This window comes from Megascapheus bottae, chromosome 7 (assembly GCF_031878675.1).
Source record: "Megascapheus bottae isolate mThoBot1 chromosome 7, mThoBot2.hap1, whole genome shotgun sequence".
Lineage (NCBI taxonomy): Eukaryota > Metazoa > Chordata > Mammalia > Rodentia > Geomyidae > Megascapheus > Megascapheus bottae.
In genome coordinates, this window is record NC_143515.1 from 37,371,437 (window position 1) to 37,395,832 (window position 24,396).

General features: G+C 36.2%; 1 protein-coding gene across 1 annotated transcript; it reads right to left on the reverse strand.

Annotated features, from left to right (window-relative positions):
- Window positions 1–454: 454 nt before the first annotated feature.
- Window positions 455–18,122, reverse strand: Etaa1 (ETAA1 activator of ATR kinase). Its single transcript, XM_090336780.1, has 6 exons — window positions 17,839–18,122; window positions 16,695–16,823; window positions 16,361–16,437; window positions 12,729–12,841; window positions 10,530–12,481; window positions 455–9,374 (listed from the first exon to the last, which is right to left on the reverse strand). Exons 1-6 carry the CDS (start codon window positions 18,026–18,028, stop codon window positions 9,268–9,270), a joined length of 2,568 nt encoding a protein of 855 aa, XP_090192906.1. The 5' UTR covers window positions 18,029–18,122; the 3' UTR covers window positions 455–9,267.
- Between the last annotated feature and the right edge of the window lie 6,274 nt (window positions 18,123–24,396).

Genomic DNA, 24,396 nt, shown 5'->3' on the forward strand with positions numbered 1-24,396 from the left:
AAAAAGAAAGGAAGGAATGAAGGAAGAAATATTATGGTCAAATTATGAAAAAATAATGTAACACAAATAGCATAGTAATTCAGAAAATATTATTTTCATAAGACTTTTTGTAATTTACTTGGATAAACAAATGAAGATGAAATCAATGACATTGAAAATTAAGAATAAAGGTAAACCTATAGGATTAAAATTATAGAGAAGTATAAGTGTTATATGCTTTTGCAGTATATAAATAATGCAACAAAACCAAAAAGGACAGACTGATAAAAGATGAAAAGTGCATAAGTGAAGGAAAAGCACATTACTCAAAGCTAAAAAATCATTAGTAGAGATATCATTATACAGAGAAGTTAAAAACATGAAAGATAATACAATAAACTCTAATCAAATGATAGAGGCGAGAAGATGTACATAGAAAAAAGAAATACATAACATTATCATCGTTTATAACAACTTATATGTGTTTGATGTAATTCAGACATGGAAGAATAGGAAACTATATAATGTTCTCTTTAGTCGTTAGAATCTTGCTTGTCATTAGAATCAAATTTCCTAACAGAAAAAATAACAATCTCTTGAAAAAAAGTACATAAAAGTCTTTTACTAAGCATAGAACTATGAAAATCAATACATGATGTTTAATATATTTATACTATTAAATATTAAAATATTATTACATGTTTATAATATATGATCAATACATTTATCAAAAGACAAAACTGTGACAAACCTCATTTTCCACATCTCAACTGGATTTATCTGAAATGTAAAATTGGCACACGGCTAAACCAAACAGGGTCCAGAATGATCTGTTCACCAAGTAAGTGATCAGGTTATGTTTATAACCAGAGAAAAGGAAATGACACCAGAAATGGAAGTGAGGTACAGAAATCATTGAATTGATTAGAACTTTTGTTTTCTTTGAATAAAGCTTGATTAGTTGGCCACTGGCCATAGGCTCAGTCGGTCAAGTTAGGTTCACTAGGTATGAAGAAACTTTTGAACTAAAAATATGCATGCTAGCAGCTTCAGAAGACATCTAACAATACTCACAAAATGTTCTCCATTGAGAAAAATGAAATGTGAGTCCCTACTTTCTTAAAAAGACATAACCCGAAACACAATGGTTCAGAGAGCAAATAAAAGGTTGGCTAAAGTTTGCAAGACAACAGCAAGTTCACAATTTAAATATCCAGTGAGACTGAATTCAGGCTTCTAATCAATACATGAGACAAAGATGTTTCCTTTGTGAGAACTAGATGGTAAATTTAAAATGAAAGTATGCTAGTTTGATATAATATCTTTGCACTAAATAACATAGGTACTATATTTGAAAAGGAGCTTCACCTCTCTTCAGGATATAGGAAATGACAAGAGGAACTTTTTGCTGTCCTTATAATTGATATACTGCTGGATGATATAGAAATAATGTGTTTCTTAAACCTATCAGAGCTGACGTCACAGAGCAATGACTGGAACTGAATTTTGTTAAAAGACAAATTTAGTAGAAGGAACATAATTACATCTGTGTTGGCTATGCCCAGGGACCTCCATCAAAGTAAGTTGGATGCATTTTGCTAACCGCATTCCATTACTGTCATCTCTGTTTGTTTTCATTACTTGTCTGTTTTTTATTAACTGGTTACAGTTTGTTAATGTTCTATATAATACTACATTTATTATTTACTTTTTAGTTTCATCTTTGATATTTTTAGATGGTCTTCTAGACCTTTTTAAGGAATGTATTTACTTCTACTTTGCCTAGAAAAATGTGTATCATTCGTATTAAGAAACTTACAATAATATATTTTTATTTCCTTACTTTTATAATTCATAATTTTAATCATATTTAAATATTTTATATTTCTATAGATGACTAATATTTTGCTTAGGACAATTTTTTTCATGAATTTGACTAAAATGTCCCAAGAAAGAATTGAAAATCTGGACAGACCAATTACTATAAGAAAACAAGAAAATTATTAAATATTCCCTCAAAAGCATTGAGTTTTAGAAATGAATATCATAAGGAACCAATCTCACAATATTTAAATTATTCAAAAGTACAGTAAAGGAAGAAATACCAGGGCCGGGAGCATGGCCTAATGGTAGAGTGCTCTCCTAGCATGCACAAAGCCCTGGGTTCGATTCCTTGGTACCACATACATAGAAAAAAGGCCGGAAATGGTGTTGTGACTCAAGTGGTAGAGCTCTAGCCTTAAGCCCAAGGACAGTACTCAGGTCCTGAGTTCAAACCCTAAGAGTGGCAAAAAAAAAAAAAAAAGCAATACCTTTTATAAAGCAAATACCTTTTTAGCCACAAAAGAAAACAAGTAGGTGGTCCATGGTTATAATCCTAGTTAGGGAGGTTGAGATCAGTAGAATCACAGTACAAGGCCAGCTCAAGTAGAAAACTTTGTGAGACACCTTCTCAACCAATAAGAAGGCACAATGACCTACTCCTATTATTCTAGTTAAGTCAGAGACTGCTATGGGATGATCAAAGTTGTAGGCTAGCCTAGGGGGAAAAGTCTATGAGACTCTGCTAGAAGTGAGTATCGGGCCGGGAGTTTGGCCTAGTGGTTAAAGTGCTTGCCTAGCATGCACAAAGACCCGGTTTCGATTCCTCGGTACCACATACATAGAAAAAAGCTAGAAGTGGTGCTGAGGCTCAAGTGGTAGAGTTCTAGCCTTGAGAAAGTCCAAGGACAGTGCTCAGGCCCTGAGCTGAAGCCCAGGACTGGCAAAAAAAAAAAAAAAAGAAGTGGGTATGGTGGATTATACCTACCATTTCCAACTATGTCAGAAAGCCTTAAATGTGATGGCTTGAGGTATCATGAATTATAGTACATTGAGATATATTATTGACTACATGACATGAGGGCTCCATGTAAACCTGTGTTAGAGTGCATTTTTAACAGGCATTGTTCCTTGAGGTTGCATAATTCAATGAAATACAATAAAGATCAAAAACAAAATATAAAGACTCCCTTTCTTCCTTTTTTCTTTCTTAACCTGTACTGGAATAATCCACAATCTAGCTCTTTTTTACTTCCCATTCATGTCTGGCACTCTGCCACTTGAGCCATGCCTCCACTACAGCTTTTTCTAGTTAATTAGGGATAAATGCCTCATAGATGTGTTTTCTAGGGGTAGCTTTGAATCTTGATCCTCAGATCTTAGCCTCCTGAGTAGTTAGTATCATAGGTGTGAGCCATCAGTACCTGACTAGTGTTGTTTTTAAAGATTTTAATATCTCGCTAATGTTTACCTAATAAGATGAGATGAGACAGTCTCTTGAAGAGATGATTTCTGCCCAAAATGTTTAGTAAAACATCCTCAGGGAAGTCAGAGGTTTGTTGTTTTTCTTTTGGTTATCTTGGTTGGTTATTTACACCAATAATTTATATTGGATAATTAGGGTATTTTTTCTTCTTGAAGGGATGTTGATAATTTGTGACTTTCAAGAAATTTTTCACTTCATCTATTTTTGCAGAATTAGCTGTATAGTTTGTAATTTTCTTTGTCATCTTTTCTATATAATTTTATAGGACAGAACATATTTTGAGAGTAGAGAACATATTTTGTGTGACTCAAGTCTTAACTGAATTAGTTTTATGGTCCAATATATGGCTTCCTTTTTGGAGTTTGAACTCAGTGTTCCATACTCTCCTAGCAAAGCTCTCTACACATTTGAGGTGGGCCTTAAAATATAGTCTATTTTGTATATGTTGCCTGTATCCATAGTGTGCATTCTATTGTGGGTTGTGTAGTTTCGTATTATCCATGTCAAATTAGGTAATAGTGATACTAGTTCTATTTCACCCTTGTTGATTTTCTTTTTCCCTTCACTACCAAGGAATAAGAAGGAATCCCAATATCAGATAATAACTGTTCATTTCTTTTTGCTTCATGTGTTTTGAAGCTGTTATTAGGTGTACAATCATTTAAGTCATGTACTTTCTATAGGTTGTGAATATTTATTTTTATTTATAGTAATCAGAATTGAACCATGACCTTGTTGCCCATACTATGCAAATGCTCTGCCACTTGGTGCAATGTCTACAGCTCTTTGCTTTTAAATTCCAGCTCCCATTTTGATTGGGTTGGTCTCAAACTGTGGACTTTAATCATGATGCCTGACACCACACCTGGCTTATTATCTTGTATTCATTGACACCATGATGAATTTATCTCTAAAATCAATCTTTGATAAACAAATTTGTTACTATTGTAGCCAGCCAAGAACTGTCCTATCAGCATAAATTCTTTTACAGTCTATACTTGTTAACATTGTAAAGTTTAAAATATTGCTGTTTGTTTTCTACTTATAGTAGTTGTCTTTTTCTCCCTTGTTTTCTGCCATTTCTAAATTGCTTTTAATATCCTATTTTATTTTCTGGATGACTAGATAGTTGGTTTTAGGGCTTCAATTTATCCATCCACCTTTTTATGCATAGATTAAGTTTACCACAGTATATACAAAGGTAGCTGATTCCTTGTAAAAGAATGCAGGATCATAAAAGTAACAAGGAAAGCTGAAGCCATATAAAGCAAGCCTAATGTCTATGGTAAAATTTATGTTTGTTCCATGACCTAATATCAGGAACAATGATATAAGCACCGAGAATTTTAGAAACTATTACTTTAGTATAACATAAAAGTATTAGGAGAAATGTTTATTATTTTGTGAAAAAAGTGGTCATTTGGTATTTGCCTTTTTTCATGTAAATTACAATGTGGTAAGGCTCTTTTCTATGGCATAGTGAACAAATCCTAGTTTGAATCTGCTTCAAATTGTTAATTTTTTATCTTCTCCCTTATTTCTGCAATGCTGGGAATCAAACCAAGGGACTCAAGAATGCTAGACAAGTGTTTTAACACTGAGCCCTAAACTTGTTTTTATTATTTATTTATTTATTTATTTATTGCCAGTCCTGGGGCATTGTCCTTGAGCTTTCTCAAGACTATTGCCCTCCCACTTCAGCTACATCACCACTTCTGGCTTTTTCTGTGTATGAAGTACTAAGAAATGGATCCCAAGGCTGCATGCATGCTAGGTAAATGCACTACCACTAGGCCAAATTCCCAGTCTCGTTCTAAACTTTTGTGCTTTTAATGACATTAAATTGCCAAGAAAACTGCTATTGTAAAGGTTTTGGTTCTTTTCTGCTAGTGTAACTCATTGTTTTCATTGTAACCCTCTCATTGATAAATTTGCTGAATTTCAAAACGTAACATTCTCTTCAGCATTTTCTTCTAATTATGACCATTTATGTTGGCCCTGATGTGAGAACTCGCGTTGGAATTTTGCTGTACTTTATGTTTATTGTTTAATTTCATTTCAATTGACCCATGCATATTACCCGTCACATCTATTTCTCACTAGAAATGAAAGCTTTGTTTTTAGAGTATAAAATGAATTATAGGTAAGTAGTAATCACTGATGAATTTTCAAAGAAATGACATCATTTGAGTCACATGTTAATCTGTGGACTGAACAACCTGTCAAGTTTGGACTTCACATCATTGTTCAGTTAGAAAATGCAGATGCTAATCAATCTTGGTTGTCAACCTGACTGGACTGAGAAAAACATCTAGAAAAGTGGTATTGGTAAAGCATACTTCTGGATGTGTCTATGAAGGTGTTTTCACAAATAATTGGCAGGGTAGAAGACCTGCTCTGAAATGTGAGCAGCATCAGCTATTATTACACTGGGAACCCATCCATGGTGCTCAAGCTCTTTGGGAATGGAGTATCTTTTGGCTGTTTCTATAAACATGTATCAGACTCCAGAATGTGGACTCACATCAGTGAATTTCTAGGGGGTGGGAGGGTTTCTGGCCTTTAGTCTTGGAATCAGACTGTACCCTTAGTTGCTTTTATTCTGAGGCTTCAGCTTTCACTTCAGCTTTGACTCCCTGGCTTTAAGGCTTTATTACTAAAGTAAAGGAGACTAGGGATGAGGCTCAAGTGACCCAGAGTCTGCCTAGCAAACTCAAGGCTCTGAATTTAAAGGCTACTTCCAAAAGAAGAAAAGAATAAAAAAGGAACGTGAACTGAAAAAGAGAAATGTGGATTGAAGTACTGGATGGGAGTGCTGCTTATGCAAATCCTAGATTCCAAAAGCTGGAGAATCTGGAATAGTAGATGGTTAAGGATGGAAGAACAGCATTTTAACAGAAGAAAGAATGTGACTTTTCTCTATTTTTAGTATTGTTTGGGCCATCAGTGTATTGGATGGTACCATCCAATGAGATGGGAACAGATCTCCCCAATTCAAATGACAGTCTCTTCTGGAAATACTCTTGTTAGACTTAGAAATAGTATGTTAGCCAAAGTGGAACCTAAAATCTACCACCACAGTATTTATCAAGCCCTCCTAGAGTTATTTCCTGCACAAATAATCCTTCCCTATATAATACTTAATTTCTGTAGATTCTTTTGAGTTGTGTGCATAGAGGACAGTATAGTCAATGGATCATAATGTATTTTTCCTCCTCATATTGACCCCAACAAGGCAATCCTTGGCCTATTAACCCCTCAGGACCCTTTGAACTACTTCAGTTACCCACTTAAAATAACAGTATATCAAATGGAATCTCAGAAAAGCAGTTTAGCAACACCTTTAAAAACCCAATGGTGCCAACAGGCTGCCCAGGGCTTTGGAGTCAAAACTACTATGCGGAATCTATCTGTATCCATGAGCCTCTGGCCAGGCTCTCATTCTAAACCCCACCAGGACCACTCCCTACCCTGGCACTCACTCTCTCCTTTCTTCTGACAGATGCCTGTGTTGCTACAAGAGAACATAGCCAACTGCAAATCAGTAAAATTGTTTCCTTTTTAAACTAGTAAGAAATCTCAGATTCAGTTCACTTCAGGTATTCATACTGTTATTTGTGCTCTATTTTTTAAATGAACTCATGATTTAATAAACTTTTTTAAAAAAAGAAAAAAATGAAATCATGTGGTTGGGGGCAAGCTATTTGATAGGGTTAAGTCTTATCTCATTCAGGGGTGGGAATCATCCAACCCACAGGCCATCTAAGACTTGGAAAGCATGTGCATGTATGGTTTACATTGACTGCTGTAGCCTGCCTGCTTGTAATGATACTTTTTATGTACCATAAATGTTATCCAAATGGCTCTTGGCAAAAGAAAAAAAAGGTCCCCACCCCTGCTTTGTTTTGATGTTTTGAAAGGTAAATGCAGGAAATGTATCAACATACTTAAAGTGCTTAAAATCATGCCTTGTAATCTAAGTATTTAACCACATTAGATAAGCCCAGTAATTATAATTTTGTTTTTCCCTTATCTGGCAATAGACTTTAAAAAGACATACAATGAATTGGTCACTAGTAGCTCATGGCAGGAAGCCAGCAAGTGCAGGAAAGTCCATGAGACCCTTATCTTCAATTAACCTCAGAAAAAGACAGATGTGGTGCTGTGGTTCATGTTGAAGAGTGCTATAGCCTTGAACAAGAGGAGATCAGGGACTGTGCCCAGATCCAGGGTTAAAGCCCTAGGATGGGGGAGGTGGTAGGGAGGGAGGGAAACACACAATGAAATTAACAGCTAAATAGAATAATCTATGAGTTCTGAGAAAAAGACAAGTTCAGTGTTTGTGTTTGAACCTCAAAAGTGATAACCATGACACAGACACACAGTCTGATTTTGAATAAAGCAGCAAGGATTACTGATATGAAACACAGGTTATGGGCACTTCCACTTTTCTTCCACATAAAAATTTATCTTCATTACTTAGGCTTATTATATATTCTTAGAAAAATAACATAAATCTGTTCTTCTACTGTGTATATGAAAATATAATTTTCATAATGCATATGCCTAATGGGTAAAAACTATCTCATCATAATCTAAGACATCTGAATAGTAGGCAAATACCATTCCATAGTGTTTTATATAGTTCTCTAAGCCACTGAAAAAGAATACAGCATACTTACTTATACCTTCCTCAAATTTTAAACAGACAAGGAAGAATAAAACATTTGGGGAAAGAAAGATAATTTGGGGAAAATTGCAGTTACAGAAAAATTAAAAGGAGACTTTCATCCTGAATCTTGGAAATACTAATCCTTTAAACAGAACAAGAAATGATATGTAAATGTTCAGTAGCTTAATATGGTTTTATAACTTTTCTTCTAAAAAATAATATTCTATTACGTTACTTATGCACTAATATTTAGAAACAATTTTTTATAATTGTAGGTATTCAGAAACATTCTAGTACAGCTTTAATTTGCATAACGTTAAAAAAAAAACCAAGATATGTTCTTACCACACAATTCAAAAATTGGTTCGGATAATATCCTGAAGTTTCTGCCAATTCTAACTGTTAATGATTCTACTAGATAGCTAACCCTCGACTTCTAAACTAGGTATCTTACAGTTTATCTTCCTAGATTAATGTTTTCCCTAAACCCAGTGGGAAATTTTCAAAACCAGTATCATATTCTAGAAATTAAAACTTACATCTCCTGACTAGGAACTGAAAATATTAATTTTCATACAAATAAACTTAAGTTCTTAATTTTTTACCAAGAATTTTCCCAGAAACATGGAATATTAATCTAAAATATAGTAATGTACAAAAACCATAGCAAGTTACTAAAAATGAAACTATAAAAATAGGACCATGAGTTTGGCCAAGTGGTAAAGTGCTTGCCTATCATGCACAAAGACCTAGGTTCGATTCCTTGATACCACACACAGAGAGAAAACTAGAAGTGGTGCTGTGGCTCAACTAACTGGTAGAGCTCTAGCCTTGAGAAAGCACCAGGACTAGCAAAACAAAACAAAACAAAACAAAAAAACAACTATAAAAAAGTCTTAACTTTTTAAAACTTTTTTTCTTAAACTTTTTTGTTTCTTAACTTAGTTGAAGCTTTATATTGGGGAAAAAAAAACATTAAAGGAGAAAATAAAGCAGATTATCTATTTTTGATGGTCCTTTGAAAATCATATTTTAAAATACTGTTTTCTGTATAATCTCAGTATATAATTGCTAATTTGTCTAAATTTCCAAAACATACATATAATTTCTTTCACAGATATCTCCAAGGAATTCAGGTTTCATTTTCATTGTCAATACTAATTTATTAAATAACGTAAAGTCCAAACTTTATAAAGTCAGTATTAAATTTCTCATAGAGAAATCCAGAAAAAAAAGTATTTCCTATCATAGATAGTTATTAACAAAAGTCTCCCAGGCAATATTTCATTAAAGAAATTAAGGTGGGGGCTCAATTTACAGATGATGCCTGTGACTTGGCCATTCTCCGACCCAGTGCTTCTTGTCTTTTCCTCTGAATTTCTTCAGGAGAATATTTTCTATTTTTCTCCTCTTCCTCTAAAAATTAAACAAAAAAAAGACAGGCATTAATTTTGTAGCCAATACACTCATTTTGAACATGTGATGTATATTTTGCTTTTTTCTCACCTACATTTGCCATATTGGTTTGGGTACTGAATCACAGAATTATTAAATGTCAAGAACCCAAGTACATATGGATATACTATTCCAGGGTCAAGCCACCCCAATCCCCAAACCTGGTAGACTGGTTACTATTCGACAAACATTTTTTATATGATAAGCTTCAATTTTATTGGGAATTTGTGGCTCATGCTTATAATTCTACCAACAAGGGAAGCTGAGAGCTAAGGTTCAAAGTCAGCCTAGGCAGATAAATTTGAAAGACCCTTGTCACTGATTAATCCACAAAAAAGCTGGAAGTGAAGAAAGAGCTCAAGTGGCAAAGTGCTAGCCTTGAACAAAAAAGCTAAGCCCTGAGTTCAAGCCCCAGTATTTCATTAAAAACTAGTTGATTGGGGCTGGGAGTATGGCCTAGTAGTAGAGTACTTGCCTAACATGCACAAAGACCTGGGTTCCATTCCTTGGCACCACATACACAGAAAAAAGCCGGAAGTGGTGTGGCTCAAATGAATTTAGGAAGCTGAAATGGGGCTAATAATGGGGATTAGATGAATGAGAAAAGGAACAGGAGACAAATATAGAAAGAATTCTGTGTGTGTGTGATAGAAGAAGTAGGAAATATGCAATGAGTCTGGGTGGAGAACAATGGGAAGGTGACTGATCAAGAAGCCCTGTACATTTAGATGCTTAGGTGAACATATTCAATAGGATCCTCCTTGTACAGCCTTTTCCAGTTAAGAAAAATTAACTTTAAAAAGGTATTAAGCAAACACAGTGTTAAAATCAAACAACTTCAATAAATACATTTAAAAGTATATTTTTCCAGGAAATAACTCAAATCATTCAAGAAATATTACAGGATACTTCATTGCACAGGCTGGAAAAAATCATAAAAAATAAGGCACTAAACTCTACAAACTATGGCAAATGGCAAATAATTTAGCAAGAATCACTTTAAGAATTCTAGATAAACAAAACAGAATACTTTTTACCTTAAACTATACATGAACAGCAACTAGTTTTATTCAACTCTGAGATGATGCATCTCAAAAAAAATTAAGTCATACATACCTCTGGGAGAATGTTTCAAAGATCCAGAAAGTTCCAATGTCTGCTGCCAATCAGGCTCTCCAAGTAATGAGTTGACAGTTTTCCTTTTCTCCAAATTCTGTGTAGTTTTGGTAGCAGATGTACTTTGTGCTATACAATGTTGATTAACTTGAGAAGGAATCTGAGAGTTTTTCTTCTTTGTTACAAATGTGAACTTTGATGACCTCGCTGATTTGTTAATGCCATTATAAGCTTCATCTGCTGTGGTATAATGAGATTGCTGCTCAGTGCTCCATTTCTTACTAGTAGGAATTCCTGTCCTTGTACGATCAGACTTCACATTCAAAGTGGAACTTTCTGCATGACCTGACTTGGAACTATTCACTTGTATTGGAATACCAGTATTACTCCAAGGGCCATGCAGATCACTGATTTCATAATTGTTTTTTAAGTTCTTAAAGCACCTCGTCAGATGCGTAACATTCAACAAATCTGGAGAATTTATACACACTTCCCTTTTCTCCATTTTCATTGATTTATTTATTTGCAAATTATTCACCAAAGATGTTTGCACTGACATGCTGCCCAGGTTTTTTGACTGCATCAAATGATTGCCTGGTTTAGATGTAATAGACATGTGTCTGGCACCATGTTTGGAACTATTATTGATTTTAATACTTTCTGACATCTTGCTGTCCTTTATTATCTCTTGTTCTTGACTTAGTTTTTCAATATCGTCACATGCTTGATATAACAAATCATCATCTACATCATCAGCTTCCCAAGTAGTTTCTAATTGATGACATGCTTTAATAAGTTCCTTGGTAAGAGATGGATCATTCCAATCATCAAAGAAAGAGCTCAACTTGGATGATGCATTAGTCTGATTTGGGTGACTAATACTGGTTTCATTATTCAAAGTTGCAGAGCCAAAAGAATCAATAGGTTCTTTGAAAGAATGATTAAAAATGTTTTTCTGTTCACTAAGGTATCTTATATTCAAAGCAGACTTCTTTTCAGAAGCATGTCCATTAGAAGAGAAGTTGGTATCTATATGTTCTTTTACTTGGCCCAGATTAGATGCAACTACACAATCTTGAATTTTGTCTTGATTGTTTGCATTTGGTAAAAATCTATTTTCTCTAGAATCTATTCGTTCTTTGTTACGTGTTTTTGAAGAAAGGTTTTGTAATAATTTTGACTCTTGGAACCTGGCATCCAGATTAATATTCCTTCTTGCCATAGCTTTATCATTTTTACTAATAAAGGAACTAATTCCTTTAGGATCTGTAACCGGGGCAGTTTTGGAAGGGAAGAGTTCAATCATCTCAACACTCTGCATAACAAAAGGTTCATTACTCAGTAAACTTTCCCAGTCATCCTCAAAATCACTAGCAGTACATGAATCAGTGTGTTTATTAGGAACTTTTAGATTCTCTGAAGAGGGAGTCACATATGGCTTTGTCATTTTCGGAACATCTACTTTAGAAATAAGTGATACTGGTATTTTGTTTAGCAGATTTTCTTTGGCCAGAGTTTCATTACTAATGATTTTTTCCCCTCTCAAAGCACTTTGCTTTCCACAAGTGACATTACTGTTCACAACAGCATCTGGCATATCTTGGCTCAGCTGTCCACTACATTTCTGAGTAGAACCATCAAAAATGGCATTTAAGGCTGCTTCGGCACTTTGGTCAAATGGCTTCTGACTGATGTTTTGATCATTTTCCACAGATATCCTGGTGTTTCCATTCACTGACTTCTTTACCACAGCATTATCTGCTTTGGGAATTGTATCACATAATGACTTCATCTGATCTTCATATTTATATAAAGTCTCCATTTCAGAAGCAGTCTGAATAAAATCATGATTTGTTTTGCTTTGCTCTTTAATCACATCTAGCTCTTCCATATTTTTGTCAAATTGTTTGGCTAATTTCATAAGTTCTTTTTCTCGATTTTTTGTTCTTAACCTATTAAAGAATATGTCAATATTGTAACTACAAATGTTCTAAGACAAATTTAAATATTCAGTTGTTATTTAACATATTTTGGTCTGGTTAGAACTTACAAAATTTTAACACAATTATTCTAACTCCAAAAGTTTACAATGGCAAAGAAAATTTTACTAATTACTTTGATGTATTCATAAAATCAAAACATTGTTATTAAAATATCTGCTTCACTGAAACTCAAAAAAGGTAAAAAGTCTAAACTCACTTTGAGCAGCTGATTTTTCTTCTTGATTTTTCTTTCGCTACACAAGGAGTGCAAGGAATAGCAGTTTCACCAATCCACACACCCAGCATTGAGTCTGTTGTTGGTTTTTCATCCTTTGGAACAGAGAATTGAAGAAAACCACCAGAATTCAAAAGCAAAATAAGAATATTAAAACCATGGTGAATTATTTACCTAGAGCAATAAATTCTGATGACAGCTAGTCAATATACTAAAAAACAATGAGATTAAAAAAAAAAACCACTGATAAATGTTTATGAGATCCATTAACATTCAAAATGCGTATTTTAAAACTAAATTTTTCAGCCATATGCCAGTGCCTCACGCCTGTAATCCTAGCTACTCAGGAGGCTGAGATATGAGGATTCATCCGAAGCCAGCCAGGGCATGAAAGTCCCTGAGACTCTTATCTCAGAAAACTACTCAGAAAAAATAAGTGGCTCTGTGGCTGAGTGGTAAAGCACTCCAGCAAAAAGAAACTAAGAGACAGAGCTCAGACCACCCAGGGTTCAAACCCCAGGAGTGTAAGAAAGAAAAAATACTAAATTATTCATGAACTGTATATTTAATGCTATATTAGCATTAAGGAATTTATCAAAGAAAAATGACTTATTTCAGTTGTCACAATGAAGTTAAAAAAATATCTAATACTATACCAAACATAAAGAAAATGCCTTTTTATGTTTGTCTACTAGATGGTTGAGAAAAAAAAAAGCACTCTAACTTATTACTTCAAAATCCTCAATGAATTAATAAGCAGTTTCTTTAATGCTCACTTGAACATTCTTGACTTTGGCTTCTCAACATAGTCAATAAAATCAGTAATTTTATTTTTGGACTCAGTACTTTCCTTTGTGCTTCAACAACAATCTGAAATTCAAGAAAATATTAACTATAGAATGGATGTATCTTACTCTCAAGTATTTTTACATCCATTCAATTTTCAGGGAATTAAATTATGACAACTTTAGGAGTCCTATGTATTTTCATATACAATTTGTATTTTGATTTAAATTTACCATTAGTAACTACATAACAGATTAATCCCAAACTACAATCTAAGTATATTTACTTCAGTGCATCCTAAAGAATATACATATTTTGTGTGTGTGTGTGTGTGTGTGTGTGTGTGTGTGTGTGTGTGTGTGTAGGGGGGGAAGAGGTATATATCATCTGAAACAGGCAACAATACATAAAACATTGCTGCAGTGATATGACTGTATAAAATGGATGTATAGATTTTTAATCCCATCTTTGAAGGGGGAGGTGAATAATGATTTAAAGATAGCTCCCACCTAAAAATAAACAACACAAATATTTGTCATTCTGAGAACATGACAAGCTTTTCAAAAAGTTTATAGGCTTGGGCATAGTGGCTCATACTTGTAATTCTAGCTACTGAAGGGAAAAATTCTGGAGAATTCATGTTCAAAGCTAGTTCAGACAACAAACAAACAAATAATGGGAGTCTATCTCAGGCAAAGTTTGATTACACAAGCATGGGCCTGTCATTCCAGATACAAGAGACATACAGCTGATAAATGAGACTCTGTCATTCCAGAAAGCACAAATGGGAAGATCATGGTATTGGCTGGCAAGGGCATTAAAAAATATTTTTTTTTTTCAAGAAAAACAAAGACCCTATATAAAGGTAAGTAACACAATAGAGGCAAAGTGGCTAGTAGAGAGGCATGCCTGGCAAGTATGAGGCTGAGTTCAAGCTCAAGTACCACCAAATAAACAAATAAAGGGCATACTATTGTGAAAGACTTACATGGTATAAAAGTACTCAGCTGAAGGTAGTATTTACAAACAACTATTTTCATTGTCTGTTTTCCTTTAAAAATTCTATACAAGTCAAGACTTGGGTATTGTTGCATGTGAGCTATTATTTATAGGTAAAGGATCTTACAATTTACTCAACTATCTATCTTTTTATCACTATTTAGGTTGGCCTGCCCAAACACATTTTATTATGCTTCTTTCATGTGAAGCCCACAATTAATGAAGATCTACTGCTAACTTAAGGAGTAAGTAGTATATCACAAATGCTACTTAACTAATAAAGTATACATAAAATGAATGTTTATGACATGTCAAACATGGGATATAAAGCTAGCAGCAAGAGAGTTGCTTTGGCTGTGCAAGTTGTAATTCTTGTTTATTTTATTTTATAGCTAAGAAACATTTATTCCTGTCTTCTCTACCTGGATATTGTAATTTCCCATAACCAGTGCCGCCCTGTTTATTGTCACCATACAATAACTATCCCTAAGACATATAAAGTAAATCACAACTTCAGAGAAGACACTTAAGCAAATATCAAATGTTCTGTTATATATTTTTAAATAAAGAAAAAAGGAGAAAAAAAAGCTCAACACAGTTTCAGAATTGGGCCCATGTGTCAACAGAGTGACAGGGTTCATGTGATAAATATTAGTTATTGGATTCCTTTGTGTTTTATGACAAAATTATCTTGCTATCTTAAACCCAAGCAGTATGAGAAATGAAATGAAAAAAAATTCAAAGATGGTCTATTATAGAAAAATAAACTGTCACAATTAAGAACCTTGTGTTTTTAATCTAATCTTTGTAACAATACAATGAAAACAATAAGACACTAGTTTATGGCTGAATGAACTACGGTCTAAAAGTTAAGTGACTTGCCTAGGGTCTCTCAGGAGAAAGAATTACAAAATCTGTATCTAAATCTAGGGCTCTTTCTAGTTTTAATGCATTTCCTGATCATAAGAAGGGCACTTTCAATAAGGAAAAGCTGTATTATACATAGTAAGTTCACACAAATAAAATCATGACAACAGATCGTTACTGTTACTTAATAACTTTTAAATACTATATGTTAACAAGGCTTACTTTCATATATAACACTGAAGACAAAAATAAGCTTTAAGTTCTATCAAAAATCATGATGGAAACAAGAGGTTTATCTTGTGTGACTGTTGTTCTTAATGTATTACATTATTTCTCTTCTCTTTTTTTTTGCCCTTATGGTTAATTTCATGTGGTTACATTACTGTACTTGACTTTGTTACCTGGTATACTGTATGTACATTTATTTGAAATAGGGAAGGGGGGAAAACAAGATCATTGGGAGGGAGTGGGGGGAGGGAAAAGGGGACAAAAACATGTGAAAAGGTATCAATGTGGGAGAAGTAATGCACCTACTACATGATGAATGTAACTGTAACCCCTCTATACATTATCCCCGCAATAAAAAAAAATCACGACTGTAAAAAAAAAAATATATATATATATATAAAACATATGCATAGAAACTTTGCTTGATGAGTAGGCTTCATACAAAAACTACACAGTTTCATATAAGGGACTTCAGTATCTTCAAATTTTAATATACATGGGGATTCTGGAACCAATTCCACATGTATACTGAGGGAAGACTCTAGTGCCAATTTTATATAAAGTTCCTTTTCTCAAAACATGTTCTTCAGAAACAGAAAGGGTAAGTCAGCTCTGTCGTCCTATATTTGGAAAAGAGAATTATTCAGAGTAAAACGTGATTTTTTAAAAAATATAAACGAACAGCACACAGGTAATTCACACTATAAATAAACTATAAAATTAGTGATGTTTACCTGAGGAGCAATACGATTAACAATATGTGATATCTCATCACTATCTGTGATGTAAATCTGTCTTCTTCTTCCTTTACCTAAAGAAACAAAGATATTTCTATAAATTCCAGACCTCCCCAAATTTACATTTTTAAATAATCATTTTTAGAAAACAATTTTAATTAGTAAAACTCAGATAACTATACTGACATCATGCACATTATCAGAGATAAAAGTAACACTTGGAAAAAAATATTATATAAAAGTTCCTGAAATTACTCAACTGAAATATTATAGTTAAATCTTAATCAGGTATCAAATATGTATGCACATAAAACTGGTAATAACAAATTACCTAACTGTTTTGTCAATGGAGAATTCTGATCCCAAAAGATATCATTCTGTCCATCTGGATCATTTGGAGAACTGAAGGTACAGGGTAATATATCCACTTTCAGCATTCTCCTTGGCGTTTCATACCTTTCTATATAAAATGATTAAAATAACAATCATCGCATTTTAAAACAAAACAGCTTGGGGTATATTATGTCTAGTAGGCCAACCTTTTCTCCTCAAGAGAATTAACCACAACTGAAATGCTTGTTTTACGTTAAAAAAAAAAAAAATCCGCCTTAACCTCTTAACACTATAAATAGAAAGCGTGTGTGGATAATCTGGTAGCTCAATTAATGTATGATACAACATAACCACTTATGACTTTTACAATTTCAGAAATAAAATGTATCCTAACAGTCCTGACAGAGGCCTTCTGGTCTACTTTCACTAACCCTACCCAACTTACACTACTTCCAGGAGGAAGGAGTGATCCATGTCCTGTTTGGGATTTTGGTGGTGGATTTAAATTTACATATGTATATTATATGTGCCTATGCATATGCATGACGGGTATACATACACGTACATGCACACCTACACACCTACGTACATGAGCCACCCCCGAGCTTGCTTTATGGGTAGAAATTCAAGGCCGGGAACAAGCAGCCACGGGGTCTAGGAAAAGGCTTCTCCCCGACCCCCATCACCACCCCCCCACGAGTTTTGTCCTTACTGCACTGAAGTGGACCACCACAAACCTATGAGGCTGAAAGGGGCCCCGCCCCTGGGAAGGGACACCGGCACTTCCGGCTTCCCGGGATGGGGCGGGGCCCCACCGACGAAACGAGTCCCGGCTCGGCGGGGACCAAGGCCCCCAATCGGCGGCGAGCCGGGGCAGATGCCAGTAAGCTGTGGCGGACCGGGCCCCCGGGCCGCCTCTGGGCGGGGGAGCGGCTCCCCTGGCCGGGCAGCCAGCGACGGCCCCCCCGCCATCCCCACGCCGGCGGCCGCGCGGGGCAGTGCCCGGCCTGCGGTGGGGGGCGCTGAGGTCGTAGGGGGGCGCCCCGGCCCCGCCCTCCCGCCGCCCCCACTCCCACCCCGACGCGGCGGGGCTGTGGGGAGGAGCAGCGCCAGGCCGAGACACCCGCGGCCCCTCGCCTCACCCTCGGCCTGACTCGGGCCGCAGCGTGCGGCGGCTGCCGCCGGGCCGAGCCCCGAGCTCCGGGCCGATCTCAGGTGCCGCCGCCGCCGCGGCTCCGCCACGCAGCTACCGTCTTCGGCCGCCACCGTGTTCTTGAGGGGAGAGCTGTCCCCATATTTCCGCCGTCGACTCATCCTTCCGAGGTCCACCATCCACCGGCCGTTCGGGTCATATTTTTGCAACAGCAGAAACAAAAGTAGCAACAGTACAAACGGGACTAGGGGCCAACGGACGCCGCCATCTTGGCCGGTTAGGGCGCGCGCGCAGGCGGCTCGTGCTGATTGGCTGGCTCCGGGTAGGAGGCGGGGCTGACGGGCGGGCTGACTTCCGCCCCGGGGGCCGGACCTCGGCGGAGCTCTGGGGTCAGACTGGGTTAGAACGACGGGAGGAGGAGGCCACGCTGTATCCCAGCGGGACCTTTTCCCAATGAGCCGCTGAAGGCACACAGCACTTTGATTCCGATTATTGTGGACTCTGGGATCTGTTAAGAAGAGGAAACACAGACAAGAGATGCACTGGGAAGGGTGCATAGATGATAGGGTGGTTTATGCATGTAAACATCCTGACTATGTAGGAAAAGGTACTGAAAGACCAGACTAATGGATACAGAATGTGTATTCCCGGCTCAGCTGTGTTCCAGTAGATAACACATAATAACACGAAATACGTCTTACAGCAGCATGCGAGAGAAGAATTATGCCTCGAAAGTTTTTCATGAGTCCCAACGAGGCTATTTATAATACAAGCATAAATAGGTAAAGTTGAAGGTGGTAATTAATGCAAAGGTTGGGCACAGGGTGTGACTAAGGAGCTGCTCTTCTGGCCACGGTCTCCTTACATTACAATGGTTCTGGCTGCTGGATCAATGGCTGTCTTTCCAGCAAACCAAGCAATGAAATAGAACTATATGAATATTTACACGACATTTAGAGTCCCAGCTCCCCATGAACAAGGCACAACTAAGGAATTCTTTTCAAAAAGTCCATGCCTTGGTCTCCTTGGTATGTGGGTATTAGATCCAAACAGTACAAGAGTGATGACTCAATACTGGGGTACCCAAGGTCACTGACATGATCTTGGAGATATAACTATAACTACATAGACATAAAAGTCTATGATATACACTCTATAAATATAATGATAATAGATCATATGTGTCTATGACATACAAACTCAGCTTAATTTTAATTTTGTTCTTAAATTTATGTGCCAGTGATTGCATGTAAAGATTCCATTCTTGATACTTGTTTTTTAAACTTGACAGTGAAAATATGATGTAAAAAAAACAGTGTTAATAAAATCTTTAATAAAAAAAAAGTCCATGCCAGACAGAAATGCCCAATAATCAGAAGAAAAAAAAAATCCAGAAGTGGTGTGGCTGCTCCTCCTCCCCTCCTTCCTCCTCCCCCACCTCTTCCTCCTTCCTCTTTTGCTCCTCTTCATTCTTCCTTCCCTTTCCTTCTTCCTTCTTCCTCCTTCTCCTTCTTTTTAAAATTTTTTGTGCCAGTATTTACTCTTTGGGCCTGGGTTGTCTCTTAGCTTTCCTCTCTACCACTTGAGCCACATCTCCACATTCAATTCTTGGTAGCTAATTGAAGATAAGAGTCTCAAAGACTTTTCTGCCTGGGCTGGCTTTGAATTATAATCCTCAGCTCTCAGACTCCTGAGTGGCTAGAATTACAGACATGAGCAACTAGCACTTGGGTGTTTCTTCATTGTTGTTAGACTCATGAATTGCGTATAGAAAAATGTCAGCTATGAAGAGCTTTGTTTATAAATGTTGCTTGCCACTCTTTGGCACTAGGGTTGTTGTGAACTTAACACACACACACACACACACACACACCTAACTATGAATGACTTATGGTTGTATGAATGAAAAATCATAGAATTAATACTTCAAAATAGAATGTAACTGAATCCTAAGATGGAGTCAAGTAGAAATATTTTAGTGATGTGTTTCAATATTAGACATATTATAGAGTAGGCACTGCTGACATTTAAAATCTCTTTTTACTATTTATTGACTCAGCTATTTATTGTACTTATATTTCTTATATAAAATAAGAAAAAATTGTAACCTGTATTTCTGGATTCCATTTCAACCTTTGTATTATATTTCTTCAGTTCTCTACCTTCTGGGCCAACCAATCCACTTCTCTTGCTGGCATCCAGCTTCATCTCTTATGCTATTGATGTGGACAGCTCTTACCCCTGTGCTATTGAGTATGTTGGAGAAGTTCCCACTTGCACACTCCATGCACTTGTGCTCATTAGCTGATTTTTTTTTTAAATAGCAGATGGCAAAAGTTACTAATCAGCCCATATTTCCATCCTCTATAGATTCTAAATTTCTAGTGCTTGATACAAGTTCCTTTCTAGTTCAGGTTGTTCCATCATTATGAAAGATTTTGTGTCATAGTAGGAGAGAAGAAAATGTGTGATCTATCCTATGTTAAAGATTAAGATCTGGGAAATATAAGAATGTTTAGGATATCCAATTTTGTTCAAGGTACAATATATCTAGCTTTAAAATCAATCAGCTATCAAACCAACCATACAAATGGCTGTATTTTTTCTTTTTTAAAAATTTATTTTTTATTTCAATGTGCAGAGGGGTTACATTTATATTTGCCAGATAGAGAGTGCATTATTTCTCACATATGATACCCCTTCTTGTGTTTTTGTTCCCATTTCCCTCCCCCCTCATTTTTCCCCTCCTATTTCAAATGAACAGGTAAACATCTATATAATATACCAGGTAACAAAGTGGGATACAGTAACAATATGAGATTAACCAAAGGGCAACATAAAGAGAAGGGAGAAAAACATAATACATAAAGAGTAACAGTAACTTGTAATTAAGCTCTTGTTTCCATGTGCTGGAGGTCCATTAATTTGGCCTCATCCTATATGGTTTGAGCTATTGTAATCCTCAGCTAGAGAGCTTTGGATGTGTAGTAATTATTACAGATGAGGGAAACCATTGAGCCTATATTTCTTTGGGTCTGGCTTACTTCACTTAATATGATTTTTTTCCAAGTCTTTCCATTTCCTCACAAATGGTGAGATGTTGTTCTTTCTGATAGCAGCATAGAATTCCATTGAGTATAAATACCACATCTTGTTGATCCAATCATCAACTGAGGAGCATCTGGGTTGGTAAATAGTGTTGCAATGAATTGTTGTGCTAGTGAACTTAGTGTGTCCTTGTTTCTGGACCAATGGTTAAATGCCAGTAGTGGAATTGCTGGGTCATAGGGGAGGTCTATGTTTAGTCTTTTGAGGAACCGCCATACTGCTTTCCATAGTGGTTGAACAAGTTTGCACTCCCACCAACAGTGTAGTAGCGATCCCTCCTGGCCACATACTCGCCAGCATCAGTTGTTGGATTTCTTGATCATGGCCATTCTAACTGGAGTGAGATGGAATCTCAAAGTTGTTTTGATTTACATTTCTTTTATGGCAAGAGATATCAAGCATTTCTTCATGTGTCTATAGGCCATTTTTATTTCTTCTTCATCCCATCTTTTAATGGGATGGTTGTTTCTTTGAAGAGTTGTTTTGGAGAGATTCATTCTTTTAGGGGTAGATATATTTTAGATATGAAGCCTTTGCCTATTGTATGGTTAGTGAAGATCTTCTCCCACTCTGTGGGCTTTCTATTTAACTTGCTAGCTATGTCCTTTGCCATACAGAAACTCTTCAATTTAATGCAGTCCCATTTGTCCAAACTTTATTTAATTTGTTGTGTTTCTGGGTCCTTATTAAGAAAGTTTCGACCTGTGCCAAGGAGACCTAGAGTATCTCCTACTCCTTCTTGTAAAGTTCTCAGTGTGTCGGCTTTTACTTGGAGTTCTTTGATCCATTTGGAGTTAATCATGGTGTAGGATGATAAAGAAGGATCCAACTTTAGCTTTCTGCAAGTGCTTATCCAATTTTCTCAGCACCACTTGTTGAAAAAGCTTTCTTCCACTCTATTTTTTTGGCTCTCTTATCAAAGATTAGGTTGTCATAGGTCTGTGGGTTGATGTCTCAGTCCTCAGTTCTAGTCCATTGGTCCTTAGGTCTATTCTTGTGCCAGTACCATGCTGTTTTGGTTACTACAGCCCTGTAATAGAGTCTAAAGTTTGGTATTGAAATTCCTCCTGTGCTGTTCTTTCTGCTAAGAAGTGTTTTTGCTATACAGGGTCTCTTATTGTTCCATATGAAATATTGGATTGCTTCTTCTATTTCATTAAAGAATGACATTGGGATATTGATGGGTATTGCATTGAATTTGTAGATAGCCCTTGGCAGGATTGCCATTTTCACAGTGTTAATTCTTCCAATCCAGGAGCAGAGAGGTTTTCCCATTTCCTCAGTTCTGCTTTAATTTCCTTTTTCAGGGTTTTAAAGTTTTCATCATAAAGGTCTTTTACATTCTTAGTTAATTCCTAAGTACTTTATTTTCTTTGAGGCTATTGCAAAAGGGTTTGCTTTCCTGATTGCTATTTCACTCCTCTCATTGTTGGTATACAAGAACGCGGTTGATTTTTGAATGTTAATTTTATACCCTGCTATAATGCCAAAGTTTTGAATCAGCTCAAGCAACTTGGGGGTAGAGTCTATGGGGTTCTGTAAATAAAGAATCATGTCATTTGCAAAGAGGGAAAGTTTCACTTTCTCTTTCCCTATTTGGATCCCTTTTATGCTTGTTTCTTGCCTTATTGCTCTGGCTAGGAATTCTAATATTATGTTACAGAGAAGTTGAGACAGTGGTCACTCTTGTCTCATTTCTGATTTTAGTGGAAATGGCTTTAGCTTTTTGCCATTAATTATGATGCTAGCTGTGGGTTTGTCATACACGGCCTTTATTATACTGAGGAAGGTTTCATGGATTCCTTGTTTCTCCAGAGCTTTTAGCATAAAGGGGTGTTGTATCTTGTCAAATGCCTTTTCTGCATCTGTTGCGACAATCATGTGATTCTTGTCCTTGCTCCCCAGGCTGCCTTTGAACTGTAATCCCCAGATATCACCCTCCTGAATAGCTAGGATTACAGGAGTGAGCCACCAGCATCTGGTAAAAATGGCTGTACTTCTAAGCCTTTCTTTCAGATAAAGAGATGTATATGACTAAGTTCTAGCCCCAAGGCAAAGCAGAAGTTCTTAAGTAGACTTAAGTGGGGAGAGGGAAGAACTAAAAGAAAATATCTTTTAAAATTGTCATCCAATTTCTCTTTGTCCTTCTTGATAGAAATGAGGAATTTCAGGAACCATCATTTAAAATTGCAGCTATAGTCTAGAGATAGCAGACAGGAAGAGTTTAAGGAGTCTGGGTTCCGAACATGGCACACAAACATGGCATTTGGCCTGGGTAGTCTGTCAGAAGAACATTAATTTTTTTGTCCTTCAATAATTTTCACAGAGTGGTTCCTTATTAGTGCCAGTGTTAGTGACAAGTTGTTAGGGATCCATTTCAAAGGACCTGCACTTTATATTTAATGGAGAAGAAATTCAGTCTGGATAGAGAAATCTGATTTCCTGAAGTAACTGTAACTGAACCCTAACTCTTTCAATATCTGACAAGCCCTGGTGGGCCCTGGTGGGTGGAGAAATGGGCTAAGGTTAAAAAATTGTGATATACTTAACTTTTGTTATTTTTAACAGCTCATATGAAAACTAAGAGTTTGTATAGCAGAGCAAAATACTTATGATGTAGTGTGTAGAATAAAGCCAGTTGTTATACATCCTACAAAAGCAAGAATTAAAGTATTCAATCACACTGGTATCAAAGGAAGCTATTCAAAACTATTATGTATATCTCTGCATTGTGGCATTTAGTTAGTTTGTTTGTTTAGTTTGTTTAGTCCTGGGAACTGAACTTAGGGCCTGAGCACTGTCCTTGTGCTCAAGGCTAGAATCTATCACTTGATCCACAGCACCACTTCTGGCTTTTTCTGTGTATGTGGTACCGAGGAATCAAACCTGGGTCTTCGTGCATGCTAGGCAATCACTCTACCAGTAGGCCAAACTCCCAGCCCTGGATTGTGGCATTTAAATAATACTTATTTTTAAATTTGTTCTTTCCTCTCAAGTTATCTGCAACAGGGCTGCATTGCTTTCCAAACCAGATCATTGTGCACAAAAATAATCACTAATTAGGCATGTCAATCGTGGGTATACAGATAGACTGGAAAATAAAGTATTTAATTACTGTAAATTGGTATTTGAGAAGTCTTACATAAAATTTCATGATGGAATAAATATAATTTACAGTATTTTAGCAATCATTTTGCAATCGAGAATGTAATCCTGTGATTTCACCACAATAAAGATGACGAACTTGTCCACACTCCCTAAGTTTCCTTGTGGTCTTTTGCATTACTTGGTTTTGCAATATATATAACATGTAATATGGTATAGTTTACTTCAAGTTAATGGTTATAATTAATGATCAGTTCTTTAAATTCCTGAAAGTTTAACAATCAGCTCTTATGAGCTAGTATGAACAAGCTGCACTACTAATTCTGTTAGCTCT

What these genes read in the sequence shown, in the direction of transcription:
- Etaa1 (XM_090336780.1), bottom strand. Translation starts at nt 18,028, where the DNA reads ATGGTGGACCTCGGAAGGATGAGTCGACGGCGGAAATATGGGGACAGC. An exon ending in TCCATTGACAAAACAGTTAG is followed by an intron (nt 16,438 to 16,694) that starts GTAATTTGTTAT and finishes TTGTTTCTTTAG; the next exon opens with GTAAAGGAAGAAGAAGACAG. An exon ending in TTAATCGTATTGCTCCTCAG is followed by an intron (nt 12,842 to 16,360) that starts GTAAACATCACT and finishes TCTGTTCCAAAG; the next exon opens with GATGAAAAACCAACAACAGA.